This window comes from Mastigoproctus giganteus, chromosome 7 (assembly GCF_048544385.1).
Source record: "Mastigoproctus giganteus isolate SK-2022 chromosome 7, ASM4854438v1, whole genome shotgun sequence".
Lineage (NCBI taxonomy): Eukaryota > Metazoa > Arthropoda > Arachnida > Uropygi > Thelyphonidae > Mastigoproctus > Mastigoproctus giganteus.
Window position 1 is genome coordinate 234,651,523 of NC_143581.1, and position 16,938 is coordinate 234,668,460.

At 36.0% G+C, this 16,938-nt stretch overlaps 1 protein-coding gene across 2 annotated transcripts in view; it reads right to left on the reverse strand.

Moving 5' to 3' along the window:
* The window catches only part of LOC150083777 (folliculin-interacting protein 2), a 296,503-nt gene that overhangs the window by 185,628 nt on the left and 93,937 nt on the right, over positions 1-16,938 (reverse strand). For both annotated transcript variants that reach the window (XM_090377482.1, XM_090377483.1), the window contains exons 3-5: positions 15,461-15,561; positions 8,566-8,631; positions 509-603 (exon numbers count right to left, since the gene is read on the reverse strand). In XM_090377482.1, the coding sequence (XP_090233608.1) occupies positions 509-603; positions 8,566-8,631; positions 15,461-15,561 (262 nt within the window). The remainder of the gene's footprint in view (positions 1-508; positions 604-8,565; positions 8,632-15,460; positions 15,562-16,938) is intronic.

The window sequence follows — 16,938 nt, forward strand, 5'->3', positions numbered from 1 at the left end:
AGCCTAAAATCTATACCACCCCTTATTTTTCTTCTTTTTCTGATATTATAGTAATATCAACTTTTCGATCATCTAGTTCTTTAACTAATTCTAATTTATTTGTCATTCCTCTTATATTCCATTTTGCGATATTCAACCTTATTAAGTCCTTTTCCGTTATCCAGGTTGTTTCCATATAAGATATAATATTCCGATTATTCTTGAGTTTAGTAAGGATAGGTTAAAGCTAAAAATAAAATGGGTTACAGAAAAGTTACTTTCCTTTCTAGGCTATTAATATATCATTAGCCTTGTTTAATTTAGATACTTGAGAGCTAATAGACTTAAGAACCTAAGAGGAAAGTATTTACAGCACCATGTAGTAGAAAATTACTATGAAAATGTGCTGTGGCAATTAAAATTCCTTGACAATGGGTCATATCAGATAGAAAGTTCTCTATTCCACAGCTGACCAATTAGTGCACAATAAATAGACAACCATATACATTTGATAAAAAGCAACACATACCTAATGGTGGTTCCATTTTTTCAAAGTACTTGGATATTAATACCTCAGAAGTGGAATTATAGAAACTTCCAGATTCATATATATCTCTGTCTGCTCTGTGGAGAGAGTAGGGGAAAAAATGAATTTAATGATAAATAGTAATTACTTTTTAAATTTTTTATTATTAGACAAATAATAATAAGGCTCACAAAACTGCCATTAAAAAGGATATTCATCTGCTACGAAAGAAATATAAAATTGATTTTAAAACAAATCATATAGTCATATATGTTTATAAGTAACATTAAAAAGATTCACTGTTATTTTAAAAAATATTTGCTGTTATTATATATTTTTGATGCAAAATAAATGTATAATGCTATACATTACCAGAAAGTACAATTTATAGATTTTCCGTATATTAAAACTAATAATGTTTATTCACTCAATTTAATGGGGCCATAAGTGAAATGAATGAAAATCACAATGATATTACTGAAGGTAATGACATTTAATAAATTCTTCATAATACAAAAGGAATGAATAGCACATATGAAAAATAAACACTAAATGAAACGTAATACTTTTTTCCATACTGTTAATGATAAATTTGGTATTACATTCAGTGGTTAACTATGCCATTGAATGTAATACAGTAGCATAGTTACATTATAGTGTAACTCAGGACGACAATGCAGATTGTGGGTGCTCGACGAGCTGGTGCCACGATTTCCCAAACGACTGAACTGGTGCGGTGTTTGAGAGCCGCCATAGTTGTTGTTATTTGTTTTTAGGAGCATTAGCAACTAAGGTCATATTGCACCAGGGATATGCAGTGGTCATTCCCTGACCTTTCCGCATCCTCCATATTTGGTGGTCATAGGCTCGAACCCCGGTCTATATCAAGAAGCGTATGCTACGCACTACTGCTCCTGCCCATCTGGCTAGGGAGGTGCCCCCCACCATAGTTAAAGTGTACCAGGACTGCCATCAAAATGGTCAAACAATGACCCTACAGCAAAACTGCAAAGGTCAGTGAAAGGTTGATGTTAGAGGTGAGCACCAGGTCCGACAACCAGAATAGGCACAGGTGCAGCATTGTTGAACAGTTGGCTGCGAAATACAACATGGGCCAACCCGGAACAATATCTGGCATGACTATGCATCACATGATACCTACGGCATCCTCTCCTAAATAAGGCTCATCAGTGTAAAAGACTCGCCTGGTGCAAAGAGCATGCAAGTTGGACAAAGACTGGAAGGTGTGCTAGTCAGTTGAGTCACGTTATTTACTCCACACCGTGGATGATCGTGTGCAGTTTTGAAATTAATTTTTGCATCAACAACATGATGCTCTTCATCCAGTAGGGGATGTTTCACTGGCAGAAACTTGGACCCCTGGTGAATGTGGAACAACGTATCAGTGGTCTCCACTATCGTCAACTGCTTGCTGACTGTATACTCCCCGCTATGTTATGCTTTTTCCCGAATGCCAATGTGTCTTCCAAGATGACAATGCACTGAGCCATCGGGCACTTGTTGTGCAGGAATGGTTTGAGGAACAGTTTTGACTTCCAGTATATCGATTGGCCACCGAACTCCATTGATATCAATCCTATAGAGTACTTTTGGGACACTATGGAAAGACATAAAGCATCTGGATACACCAATCACCTCCATACCTGCACTGCTGACCACTTTACACACAGCTTGGTTGGCCATACCTCCCGAACACTTCCAACATCTTGTTGAATCAATGCCACATCGGATAGCTGCTGTACTGAAGGCAAAAGGAGAACCTATGAAGTAGTAGTGGCATGTGATGCAAGAAAGCATGTGTATGAACTTATGCAGCATCAGCCAAAAAAAAAAATCACACCATTCCCTCCAAATGCCCTTCCAGTTCCTCCTTAAATTTATTCAACCTATCAACTTCCACAGCGACAGATGGAAGTTTGTTCCAGCAATTAACTACCCGCTGGCTAAAGGCAGATTTCCGCACATCAATTCTACATCTGTCTTTTCTTAATTTGAATTTATGCCCCCTTAGGTTCGTAATCTGAACAAGTGGAAGGATCCCATCAGAATTCAGCGTGCTCAACCCATTCAAGACCTTATACACCTCAATCAGATCACCGCGCAGGTGCCTAGTTTCCAGCCACTGCAATTTGCAGAACTTAAGCCTCTCTTGGTAAGAGGATCCCTTCATTCCCCTCCCAATCTTGTTGCCCTTCTCTGTACACGCTCAAATAAATCTACATCCTTCCTAAAGTGAGGCCTCCAGACCTGTACGCAGTACTCAAGGCATGGCCTGACCATTGCCTTATACAGAGGGATAATCACCTCCTTTTCCCCGCTAGCAAAATTCCTATATATCATTGACAAAACCCCATGACCTGCCCTGGCAGCCTATCTGCATTGCTCAGAAAACTTCATATCGGACTGCACAATTACTCCCAGGTCCTTTTCATTTTCTACCACCTTAAGCGTAGTACCACACGGTACGTTTCTCTGGGGTTACTTCCACCCATATGCAGTACTTTGCATTGGTCAAGGTTAAACTTCAGTTGCCACTTCTTAGCCCATCTGCCCAAATTATCTAGATCCTGTTGCAGTAGCACACTGCCATTATTATCATTAACAACCCTGCCAACCTTTGTATCATCTGCAAACTTCGACATTAAGCCCGATATACGTTCATCAATATCATTGATTAATATACAAAACAACAGTGGACCCAACACCAAACCCTGTGGGACTCCACTAATAACACCCATTGATTACCACCCTGTGTCTTCTCCCACTTAACCATCCTTTTATCCATTCTAGCAACTTACCCTTAATACCATTCTGCTCCAAATTGTACAATAGTCTTTCATGCGCAACAGTGTCAACAGCTTTCCTGAAATCCAAATATATGATATTGAAATTATTTTTTGCATCCAGTTCTTTTGTAACCACATCATAATATCCTATCAAATTTGTCAGACAACACTTTCCCTTATCAAACCCATGCTGTTTCTGAATTATTGCTGCAGCCTTGTCTAGATGATCCTGCAATGCATCTTTAACCAGTGACTCCATTATTTTACCCGGAACAGAAGTTAAGCTAACCGGTCTGTAATTACTCATGTCACCCTTCGATCCCCCTTTGTGAATTGGGGATACATTTGCACATCTCCAGTCCGGGGGAACATCCTCTGAGTCCAAGGATTCTCTCATAATTATGGCTAAGGGTTTGCTTAGTAGCTTTGCTGCCTCCTTTAATATAACTGGATAGATCCCATCCACCCCAGGTGCTTTTCTTATGTTTAACTTCAACAATTTCTCCTCCACTTTGCTCTCAGTTATTACAAAATCATTAAGTATCCTGCTACAATTTGATAACCTTCTGCATTTTCAAACCTTAATAATTCCTCATGTGTGAATGTAGATGCAAAATACTCATTCAATTTTTTTGCTATCTGAGCAGGATCATCAACAGTCGAACCATCGATGTCAAGTGGACCAATCAGATTCATCCCCTTCCTTTTAGAGTTTATATAAGTAAACAAATCCTTGCTGTTTTTCTTAGCATCTTTTGCCAAGGATTTCTCGTAATCTGCCTTCGCCTGCCTAACCTCCTTTGTGACCTGATTACAGACTAGCTTATATCTGCCATAGGTTTCTGAGTCGCTTGATAATTTATATGCATCCCATGCATTTTTCTTCCCTGTTACGAGTCTCATTAGTTCATTAGATAACCATTTAGGCCTAAACCTTGAACAATATTTCTTAATGAGACTTTTAGTAGCATCCACGATTAATTCCTTGACTACTTCCCACTTAGAATTTACTGTTGGTAACATCATCGGTTTATCCCACTGTACAGAATTTAAAAACTTTCTGAGACCACTGTACTCACCTTTACGGAAGCAAAAACCCTTTTCCTTTACCCCTGATGGTAATTATTTAAGTAAATCCCACATCAGTACACTGTGATCACTGCCACCTAGTGGTTCCTTTATCTGCAAATTCTTAATACATGAATGATCACTGCTGATAACCAGATCAAGAGTATTACTCTCTCTGGCTGTCTCTCGAACATGCTGCTGCAGAAAACAATCATCCAATAAATCCACAAAAGTCTGACTAGAGTGTGAGTGACCAACCCACAAGTTCAAGTCAATATCTGGGAAGTTAAAATCCCCCATTATAAGACATTCCGATTTACTGGCCCACTCTATTTCTCTGTATAATTGTTCATTGTACTCATTCGAGTCATTAGGCCTATAACACACTCCTGCTCTTATTTTTGCTTTCGCAGTGCTTATGTCACACCAAACTGACTAAACAGTGCACTGTTCATCTATATCAACTGGGTGCACTTCTTTTGATTTTATGTTTTTCTTAATTAACAGCATAACACCTCCTCCCTTTCTATCCTTTCTGTACACATTGTACTCCCCAAATTCCAGTTCTGCATTCCTTATATCTGTGTGACACCACGTCTCTGCTATCCCAACAATATCTGCCTTTGATGTCTTGACAAACACTTCAAATTCATCAAATTTATTTACTATACTTCTAGCATTGGTATACATGCTCCTATTCCTAGTTACCCTGACACATCCCATATACCCACCTATTTCAGGATGACTGCCATCTGTCCCTGAAACCCCCAACACCCCTCGCTCGAGGTCGCTACTTATTCTAATAGAAGTTGTGCAAGAATCACCTTCACCTCTGCCTATGGCTACTGTTAAACTATTAGTCCTTGTATCCCCCCAAGCTATCAGTTTTCCGACCCACCTAGCACTGCCTCGATAGCATCAGGAAATATTCTTGCACCCTTTCTATTTAAGTGTATCCCATCCCCGTAGAAGCAGTCTCTCCTGTTAACAAATACAGACCAGGCTGAAAAAAATTCTATCCCTTGAGCCTTGCACAATCTTTCCAGGGCCGAATTGATCGACAAGGCTCTCATCATATACTTGCTCCTATCGTGTCTGGACAGAATTGCAGACACTTTCAAATTCAACCCTAATTCTCGACTTTTGTTCAACAGTGACCTGTACTTGTTAAGTAATTCTGCCGGTCTCCTACTCTTAATATCATTAGTGCTAACGTGTACAACTATATCACCTTTTGTGCCCTTAAAAGATGATATCCGCTCTACAACGTCATCAACCATTGCCCCTGGCAGCCATTCCCTGGTCCCGTTCCACCTATCCTTTTTAGAAAGCATGTTACCCGTTTCCCTGACAATAGAGTCACCAACAACTACTAGTTCCTGTGGGACCAGCACATTCTGCCTAGGCAGGTGGTCATAATTCAGTGATCACTCAGTGTATGTTACTCATTGCTATATATTTATTTTATATTTTTTTTTACTGTTATTTGCATTTTGTTACAATTTGTTAATTTTTTTTTTACTGAAAATTTGTTTCTGGATCATTTACTGATCAGAGAAAGATATTATAATATGAATTTCCACCAATCACTGAGAACTCTTCAACTTCTTTTCTTTGAAATTTAGCTTTCTGAAGTCCAACTTTCTTAATATAGAGGATCGCTTTATGCTGGTTCACTTTTTGAATTACTGGAGTTATTTTTTGGTTTTTAGGAGCATTAGCAACTAAGGCCATATTGCTCCAGGAATATGCGGTGGTCATTTCCTGACCTTCCGCATCCTCTGTATTTGGTGGTGACGGGCTTGAACCTAGGTTTAATCAAGACGCGTGTGCTAGGCACTGCTGCGCCTTCCCACCTGGCTACCGAGGTGCCCAATTGTGGAGTATCCTGCCCAAAAGAGATGCAGTAACTTATATCATTTCCATATGCAAACTACTGTTCTGAACAGGTTTAACAAAGTGTTGACAAAAACTTGTCCTTTTTTTGTTTGTGATGATTCAATTTGAATAGGTAACTTTTTTTTTTCTTTTTTTTTTTTTTGACTTGTAAATTTTCATATTAAACTATAGTGAGTAATTATGCCCCTTTTGTGAAAATGAACAAAAAATGTATTCAACACTTTTGTGATTAATGGCTCAGATATGTTAAATATAAGAACTGACTGCAAAATAGATGGTGATTATTTAAAATGTTTTTGTAAATATTGTAAATGCACACTAACGGCCAAATTAAGTGATACTGAAAGACACTGTAATACAGACAAATTACAAGAAAGCTGAAGATCCCTCTAGTGTTCAGCATCAGAGAGTACTGCCATTCAAGAAAATTGGTGATACAGACGCTGCAAAGGCAGAAAGCAGTACATTTTTCATACTTTTGCACCATGCATTAAGGGTAGTTGATCATTTGAGTGAACTTGCAAATTTCGTTTTTCAGATAGCAGGGTAATTAAGGGCTTCAAACTGCAAAGAATAAAATGTACTTAAAAAAATATACAATGGCTATAGCACCACATTTTGTGGATAATTTAAAATCTGATTTAGGAAATAGAACCTTCGGTTTAATTATCAATGAAAATAATGACATTAGTGTTATAAAAACATTGGGACTATTCAAATATCATTTCAAGAGGTACTATTCAAATTTCAAGAATCGATTTGTAGTAACTTTTCTTGACATAAATGAACTAATTGAAATTGGAGCAATGTGGCATTAAGGGCAAGTTGCTACAATGGATAAAAGGATGGTTGAGTGGGAGAAGACAGAGAGTGGTAATCAATGGACACTGCTCTTTGTGGTCTAATATTATTAGTGGAGTCCCCTGTGCTTGGTGTTGGGCACATTGTTGTTTTCTGTATTTATCAATGATATCAATGGTATATATCATGGTTAATGTCTAAGTTTGCAGAAAATACGAAGGTTGGCAGGGTTGTTAATGACAGTAATCATAGTACGCTACTGCAACAGGATCTGGAAAAGTTGAGCAGATGGGCTGAGAGGTGGCAACTGAAGTTTAACAGTGACAAATGTAAAGTACTGCATATGGGTAGCAGTAACTCCAGAGTAACATATCAACTGGGTAGTACTACACTAAGGTTAGTGGAAAATGAAAAAGACCTGGGGGTAATTGTGCAGTCAGATATGAAGTTTTCTGAGCAGTGCAAAAAGGCAGCAGGAGTCGAGGTTTCTTGTCAATGATATACAGGAATTTTGCTGGCAAGGTGATTGTCCCCTTGTATAAGGCAATGGTCAGACCACACCTTGAGTACTGTATACAGTTCTGGAGGCCTCACTTTAGGAAGGATGTAGAGCTGCTGGAACAAGTACAGAGAAGTGCAACGAGATTAGTGAGTAGAACAAAGGATTGGTAATACCAAGAAAGGTTTAAGTTCTGCAAACTGGAGCTTCTGGAGACTAGGCACCTGTGAGGTGATCTAGTTGAGGTGTATAAGGCTTTGAATGGTTTGAGCTAGCTCAATGCTGATGGGATTCTTCCTCATGCTCAGATTACTCACCTGGGTAGACAAATTCAAATTGAGGAAAGACAATTCTAGAACAGATGTGTGGAAATTCACCTTTAGCCAATGGGTGGTTGATAGTGGGAACAAACTTCCATCTGTTGTAGTGGAGGTCAGCAACTTAAATAAGTTCAAGGCAGAACTAGACAAACATTTGGAGTGAATGGATGAGTGAAATGGGAAGGTTTTTTTTTGGCTGATGTATATAAGCTTGCTTTCTTGCATCATATGCCTCTAATAATGCTAACTTACCTCTCCATCTCTAAGTTCTATTTCTTCGGAAAGAGTACTACTTGTTTGTTTGTAGGCTTTACGGCACAAGAGCAGCAAGGCCATAATGCCCCTGAAAGAGTACTGAAGTGGGAATTTAGGCTGAATGGTAGGATGATGAATGCTGTCCTGAAGTGGTGCCAACAACCACCAAAATATTTCTTCAAAACTAGCACACAAACTCCCAGAATACTCAAACAAATATATTCCGAAATTAATGAAAAATTTTTAAAGAATTTAGATTAAATCTGAATCATACTTCCCTAAATTGAAATTCTTTATTCTAGTCTAACAAAAAAAGAAATTTACAAATGTTAATTCAGTTACTAATAAACATGTTAAAAGGTGGCAATATTTTTAAATATATTGTATTTATGCAAAAAATATAATACTTACCCTAACCGATACATATTTGGTTCTGGAACTGGAAACACCAGACTTATCATCAATTGAGGTGGCGACCTTTGAACAAATATAATATATCATAAATATTAGATCTGGAACTCATTTACCATAAAAAAACAATTATTCTAAATTTGAAGATTAAACTTTATAAAATAATGATCACCAATAATGTAATATTTTGATGGTACAATTGCAACAAAAAAAGTATGAAAAAAAAAAAAAAGTGACATTTGAAATGCCTTAATTCAATAAAACTAGATGAAAAGAATGGGAAATAAATCAAATAGCAAAAGGAACCTAATATAAGAAATCATCACATAGACAAAAAAGTGTTCAGGCAGACAGACACAGGTTGTTGCAAAAACTTAATTTAAAAAAACCTGATACACAGTAAGGCTATCTTAAGTAACCGAAGATAACCTTGCTGTTTATTAGGATTGGCCATGAATTTCCACTGCAAAACAGCTACCAGAGCAGTTTGGAAGAGCATTTTGGTTGCAGACTAATTTAGTGATCCAATTTATCTCACAGGTAATGAACAGGATTCAAGTCAAAGCTCTCCCACTATCTATCCGACTTTTTAACGTCACTGTCAACAAATCAGTCCTGAATGACATGGAATGTCGTTGTGTTCATATATTACTGCCACATTGTAAGTAATGAATAATAGTCCAAAACATTCAAGCAGTTCACGGATGTCATAGTTTCAAACACTACCACCAACAAAGTTGATAAAACCACCCTTATTAGAAGTTGAAACCATGACATTTGTTGGATGTGGTCTAGTTTAAACTGTATACCACGCAGTTTAAATTCATTCAAACTACACACATTCAAAAACAACAGATAAAAGTTAGGGGTTTTCAACAATCAACTACCTGCTGGCTGAAGGCAAACTTCTGCAAATATATTTGAATTTATGCCCCCTCTTGTGTGTAGTATGGGTAAGAGGAAGAATGCCATCAGCATTGTGCTTGCTCAATCCATTCAAAACCTCTATCAGGTTAGTTTGCAAGTGCCTAGTCTCCAGACGGTGACTGGAAACTAGCACTTGCAAATTTGTAGCATTGAACTTGGCAGAAACAACCCTTTTGTTCCTTTCACCAATCTTGTTGCCCTTTATGCATTTGTTCTAACAGATTTACATCCTTCCTAAAACAAGGCCTCCAGACCTGTATGCAATACTCAAGGTGCAGCCTAACCATTTCCTTATACAATGTGATAATCACTTCCTTATCACTGTTGTCAAAATTGGTGTATATCAGACAAACTCTATGGGCTATCCTGGCAGCACTATCAGAGAGTTTCATATCTGAATGCACAATTATGCCCCCCCCCTGCAGGTCTTTTTCATTTTCTTGACTACTCTGAGTGTAGTGCCACACAGTTGGTAGGTTAATCTGGGATTACAGCTACCCATGTGTAGCTTGCATTTGTCAATATTAAACTTAAACTGCCATTTCTCAGCCCACCTGCCTAATATTTCAAGACCTTGTTGTAGTAGCTTACCTTGATTACTGTTATAATCCACCCTGCCAACCTTTGTTATCTTCATCTGCAAACTTAGATATTAAGACTGATGTACATTCATCAATATCATTAATAAATACAGAAAACAACAACAACAACAACAGACTCCACACTGAACCTTGGAGACTCCAACTAATAACATTTGTTTCCACACAGATCATGTACATTAATAACCACCTTGTCTTCTCCCACTCAACTATCCTTATATCAATAGTAACTTGCCCTTAATGCCAAACTGCTCAAATTTGTATATCTCATTAATAAGTAAATAATGCCTCATTTGGTAAAATGGATCTTTATAAGTTGATAATTTCAGAAGGTTATTTTTTAAGAGCATGTATTATTGCTGTTAATATATGCATCAAAGTACATTATTTCTTAATTATGCACACTGGAAAAAAAAAATGCTATCATCAATGATCTGATAATTTTTTTAAAAAAAAGTTAGGCAAGTTTTAGATAATGACATTATAAGTATATAATGCCATTATCTTATCAGATAAATAATAACACTGCAGTTTATTATATTTAATCTGTTTTACATATAACTGTTAACAAAATTGTTTTATTTAGCACACAATATTGATATATTCTTTCAGTCTTGAAACTGAATGTTATTTTCATTATACATTTAATTCTTTCTCCAATCTGATGGCCTAAACCAGGGTTTTCCAATTAATGAATTGTAGACACTTCTACTGTGTTACTCTGACATTCACTATAAGAATGTGAAAGTGATTCTTGCAATACTTCTACTGGAATGAGCAGAAGCCTTGAAAGCAAGGTCTCAGCGATTACATGAACTGCTGTGAGTCATCATGAAAGAAAAAAATACATGGGCTCTGTTAGGGTAACTAAGAGTAAGAACACAAGCATGTCGAAGGTTTAGTGTCAAACAACATTAACTAAAAAATCATTTTGTAGTAAATGTTTTTGTAATTAACCAAGAAAAAGTCATTTGACATTTTCTTGGTTTACTGGAAATGCTCTTATAGCCCAAGCTAACTTGTAAAGTACTAGAGAGATAAAGCTGTGTGACATGATATGCATTGTTATTTGTATAAAGTAAAACTAAAGTTCTCAAAACAAAAATTCAATTTTGTAGTTAACATTGTTTGAGGCTAAACCCTCGATGTACTGTGTATTTGCTTGTACACCAATACTAGGAGTACAGAAAATAAATTTGAAATGTTGGTCAAGACATCAAATGCAGACATTTTTGGGCTCTCTGCATCCTTTGTGTCTGAGCAACAGATAAGGGATGCAGAGATCCCAAAAATGCAAACATTCTGGGATAATTGGGATGCAGAGATTTTCCCAAAACTCTGACATTCACTATAAGAATATCTGTCGTTCAGACACAAAGGATGCAGAATTTGAATATGGTGAATATAATATATCCAGAAAGGACAGCGAGGATAAAGTGGGGAGTTATGCTCTTAGTTAAGAAGCACAAAAACTAAGGCAGTGCATCCAGCCAACGTGGGGGGCTAGCGGAATGTTGAGTTAATTTGATGTGACACAGGCACTGGGAAAGCAAAAAATTAGAGTAGGAGTGTGATATAAGCCTAATGACTCAGATGAGTACAACAAACAACTGTATACAGAAATATAGTACACTAGTAAATCAGAATGTCTCATAATTGGGGATTTTAACATTCCAGATATTGACTGAAACATGTGGATTGGTCACCCACAGACTAGCAACTTTTTGTTAATTTTTTGGATGACTGTTTTCTATTGCAGCATGTTAAAGAGATAACAAGAGGAAGTAATACTATTGATCTGATTATCAGCAGTGATTATTCATGCATTAAGAAGTTGCAGATAAAGGAACCACCAAGTGGCAGTGATCACAGTGTATTAATTTGGGATTTACTTAAAGATATTTGTTTGTTTTGGTTTTTAGGAGCATTAGCAACTAAGGCCATATTGCTCTGGGAATACGCGGTAGCCATTCCCTGACCTTTCCGCATCCTCCGTATTTGGTGGTGACAGGCTTGAACCCCGGTCTAATCAAGAAGTGTGTGCTACGCACTGCTGCTCCTTCCCACCTGGCTACGGAGGTGCCACTTAAAGATGTAACTACCATTGATGGTAAAGGGAAGAATGTTTGCTTTCATAAAGGTGAATACGGTGGTCTCAGACTGTTTTTAAATTCTATACAGTGGGACCAACTAATGATGTTACCATCAGCAAATTCTAAATGGGTAGCATTCAAAGAATTAATCATAGAAGCTACTAGTCTTTTCATAAGAGATAACCAACTAAGAGATACTCTTCAAGGTATAGGCCTGAATGGATGTCAGATGTACTGTGTAGATATAACCAGTCTGTATTCAAGTCATAAAGGAGGGTCCGACAAGTAAAGGCAGATTTCAAGAAATCTTTAGCAAAGGATGCAAAGAAAAACAGAAAAGGCTTCTCTAGAAGGAAGGGCAAGAATCAAATTGGTCCACTTGATAATGGTTCAACTGTTAATGACCTTGCTCAGGTTACTGACAAACTGAATGAATATTTTGCATACACATTCACACATGAGGAATTCTTTAGGGAAGGGATGACTGAAGTTTATCAAACTCTGACAGGAAGCCAAATGATTTTATAATAACTGAGAAGAAAGTGGAAGAGAAATTGTTTAAGTTAAACATAATAAAGACACCCTAGGTGGATGAGATCTATTAAATTATATCAAGGGAGGCAGCAATGGAATTAAACAAACCGTTAACCATAATTATGAGTATCCTTGGATTCAGGAGAGGTCCCCATGGACTGGAGATGCAAGAATGTATCCCTGATTCATGGGGGGGACATAAAGTGACAAGTAATACAGACATGTTAGTTTAACTTCTGTTCCAGGGAAAATAATGGAGTTACTGACAAAAGAAAGTAATGCAGAATCATCTAGACAAGGCTACAATTATTACTCAGACAGCATGGGTTTGTTAAGAGGAAATCATGATAGGCCAAATCTGATTGGTTAATATGATGTGGTCACAAAGGAACTGGATGCAAAAAAATTGACATCACATACTTAGATTTCAGGAAAGCTTTTGATACTGTTGTACATAAAATACGGCTATACAAATTGAAGTAGTGTGGCATTAAGGGCATGGTGCTGCTTTAGACAGAGGAATGGTTGCTTGGGAAAAGATAGAAAGTGGTAATCAGTGGATATTGCTCTTTGTTGAATAATGTAATTAGTAGAGTCCAAGTCTGGTATTGGGCCCATTGTTGTTTTCTATATTTATAAATGATACTGATGAAGCCTTTTCAGGCATAGTGTCCAAGTTTGCAGATGACACAAAAGTTGGCAGGGTGGTTAATGACAGTGTGCTACTGCAACACGATCTAGAAAGTTAGGCAGATGGGCTGAGAAATGGCAATTCAAGTTTAACATTGATAAATGCAGAGTACTGAATCCATATTCAGTACTCTGCATTTATCAATTTAGCAGTAACCCCAGAGTAAAATGTAACTGGGTGGTACTACACTCAGGGCAATGGAAAGCAAAAAAGACCTGGGTGGGGAGGGAATTGTGCAGTCATGAAGTTCTCGAGCGGTGTAGACAAGCTGCCAGGACAGCTCATGAGATTTTGTCACTGAAACTTTGCTAGTAGGGATATGGATGTGATCATTCCTTTTTACAAGGCCATGGTTAGTCCACATCTAGAGTATTGTACACTGGCCTGAAGGCCTCACTTTAGGAAGGACGAAGATCTGCTGGGATGTGCAGAGAAGAGCAATGAGACCTTCTCTGCACCTTGCAGCTTCTAGGGGATAGGCCCCCTACAAGGTAATCTGACTCAGGTGTTAAAGCTCAGTTCTGATGGAATTCTTCTCTTGCTCATACCACATGAGGGGTCACAAATTCAAACTAAGGAAAGACTTGCAGAACAGATGTGCAGAAGCTTGCCTTTGGCCAGCAGGTGGTTGATTTCTGGAAAAAAACTTCCATCTGTTGTTGTGGAAGTTTACAGTTTAAATAAATTCAATGAAGAACTAGACAAACTATTGGAGGGAATGAATATGTGAAATTGGAGGTGTCGTTTTTTTTTTTTTTTTTTTGCTGATGCTGAATATGCTTGCTTTCTTGCATCATTTGCGCCACTGCTAATGCTCAGATACAAAAAAAAAAAAAAAAAAAAAGGGAAAAAAAATTTATATATCTTATTAAGACCAATAATGAAAGTTTCATTCACACAAGAATAATGACTGTGATGGACTCTTTCAACAGTATCCAGCTGTACATAACACATTTTCTATGCCTATTTTTTTGTTCAGTAACATATAATTGAAATTCTCATGTTTTTTCATTTTTATTTAATTATTCGAGATAGTGATGATAATTTACAAAGGGCAGTATTTAAATTAAACCAAATAACAGAAGAATATAAAGTTAAAATATCAACAATGAAAACTCGAACAATGGCTTTTAAAGGGAAAAATACGATGAGAACAAAAATAGTTATAGACAATAAAATATTGGAACAAGTAAAACATTTTAAATATCTAGGATGTGATATAACATATGATGTCGAATAAGATTTGAACCAGAAATTAGTGAAATTTCAAAATATATGTGGAACAATAAAAAGAACTCTAGCTAAGAAAACAAGGAAAGAAACACAATTGAAATTTTACAAAGTAATGGCAAATACCAACACTTCTTTATGGTTCTGAAACATAGATATTGAAAAAAACAGAGACATTAATAGAATACAAGCTGCAGAAATGAAATTTTTAAGATATGTTAAAGGATGTACAAAATTAGATAAAATACCAAACGTAAATATTAGAAAGGAATTAAAGATTTACTTAATTAATGGAAAAATTACAGAATATAGACAAAGATGGAAAGAACATGTAGAAAGAATGGAAGATAATAGATTCCCTAAATTAGCTTATACATATAGAGCAAAAGGAAAAAGAGACAGAAGAAGACCAAAGAAAAGATGGGCAGACCTCTTCGAGATCGGAACAGGCGGATCACCTAATCCATGAAGGAAGATAAGATAAGAATTTTTAATATTTTATAAGAGTCTATACTGGATTATGAGGCTTAATGAATTATAACCATAAGTCACCTGCTGAAAATGAGAATCGCATTCTGGACTATAACCCCAACATTGCAAGAAGTTATTTTGTTTTCAAAATGAACTCTGTTGCCACAAATTACAATTTCAAAGTGAACATTAAGTACACTTCTGCCTTCTGAAAAGTCTTACAGACTTAACAGTTCAGACTGTAACTACAGAATTAAGGCAATAAATTTACTGAAAATTGAATATATAAATGTATTATATGACAAAATACTAAGAGTAAAAAATGTATTAAAGACATAAGGTAACCTCACCTTATACTATGCACTTTCATTGTTGTACCTTTATAGGAAATGGCTATTGAACCAAAGATCATTTCTCTTAACATCTGTTCATCAGCACATGGCTTTATATACTAAAAAAAAAAAAAAAAAACTAACAACAGAAATAATATCGCACTAATATACAACATTATGACAGATAATTTACTATCACGTAGCAAAGAAGAAATAATATAAAATTGCATGTACACTAATTCTAAGAGCATAGTAAATAAAAATGATTCTGAAATACTGATTAAGTCATCAAATAAAGACATTGTGGGGATATCTGGAACATAGTCACTCAGATATAACAGATTCAGAATTTGAATATGGAATTGAAAGAATTTTAAATAAATACATACCTACCTAAAATTTGGAATCACAGTATATGACAACAGTTTTTTTGAAATTAGCTATGACAATGTAAGTTTTGATATAAAAAAAAACACACACAACAAAATATTTTAAGGTTATTTTTATTAAGCATTGAAAAATTTACAGCAAAACATCAAAATGGCTAATATTAACAACTATACTGATTTTTTATCAAAATATTCTGGGAATGAATTTTATAAGTGTCTTGACTAACATGGAGAGCAGATTGATGCACTTGATTGAATACGGTGGATGGGCACTTCAAAACTTCATAGCAAATTAGTTTTTGGAATTTTTTTTTTATTTAATATAATAAACTATAGTTAATACATAGTTTGAATTTCTATAATCGTGTAGGTTAGTTTACTTTTGTATTTAGTTAAGTATTCAAAAAGATACAGCTTAATATTCAAATAGCCTCCTTTGTTATCAATATTTTGGTAGGATCTTCCTAATCATTCGGTAGCTTAAATTTAACTTTTCTAGTGGTTAATGTTTTGTCAATAGTTTCATTTCTGTAATATTTTGGTAATTTAAATTCTGTAATATTTTGGTAATTTAAATTCTGTAATATATTGTAAATTTAAATTTTTGTTACCTTTCTAAAGTTCAGATTTTATCTTAATAATGGTTGCTACAAGATAACCCAAATGGAAATGCCTGCAGGCATTTCCAGTGTGACACATGAGTTCATCATTTGTGTAGCCTGTATACATTTGTATAGAAACAAATGTAACTGGGAGCTCATTAGGGACTCTAGTATCTCATGACCTGTTACGTGATGCACCCCAAAATCAGGTCCCAGATAAGAACAGTTAAGCACATGCTGCTCTGGTTGAACATGACCTAGATCAGTGATCTGCAAACTTTTTTGTTTGCGCACCCTTATTTTACTTAAAAGGACTAGCGAGCACTGCGGAATAAAAAATTAAACATACAAGTTGAATATTTTTTTTATTTATAAATCATTTACATGGAAGACATTATATCTAAAAATCACATATAATTTTAAAAGATCACAAATAAAAATTACAAAACAAAATAAAATTAAACTGAAGTTCAAGCACAAAATGATAAAAAATAATTAATGTAAC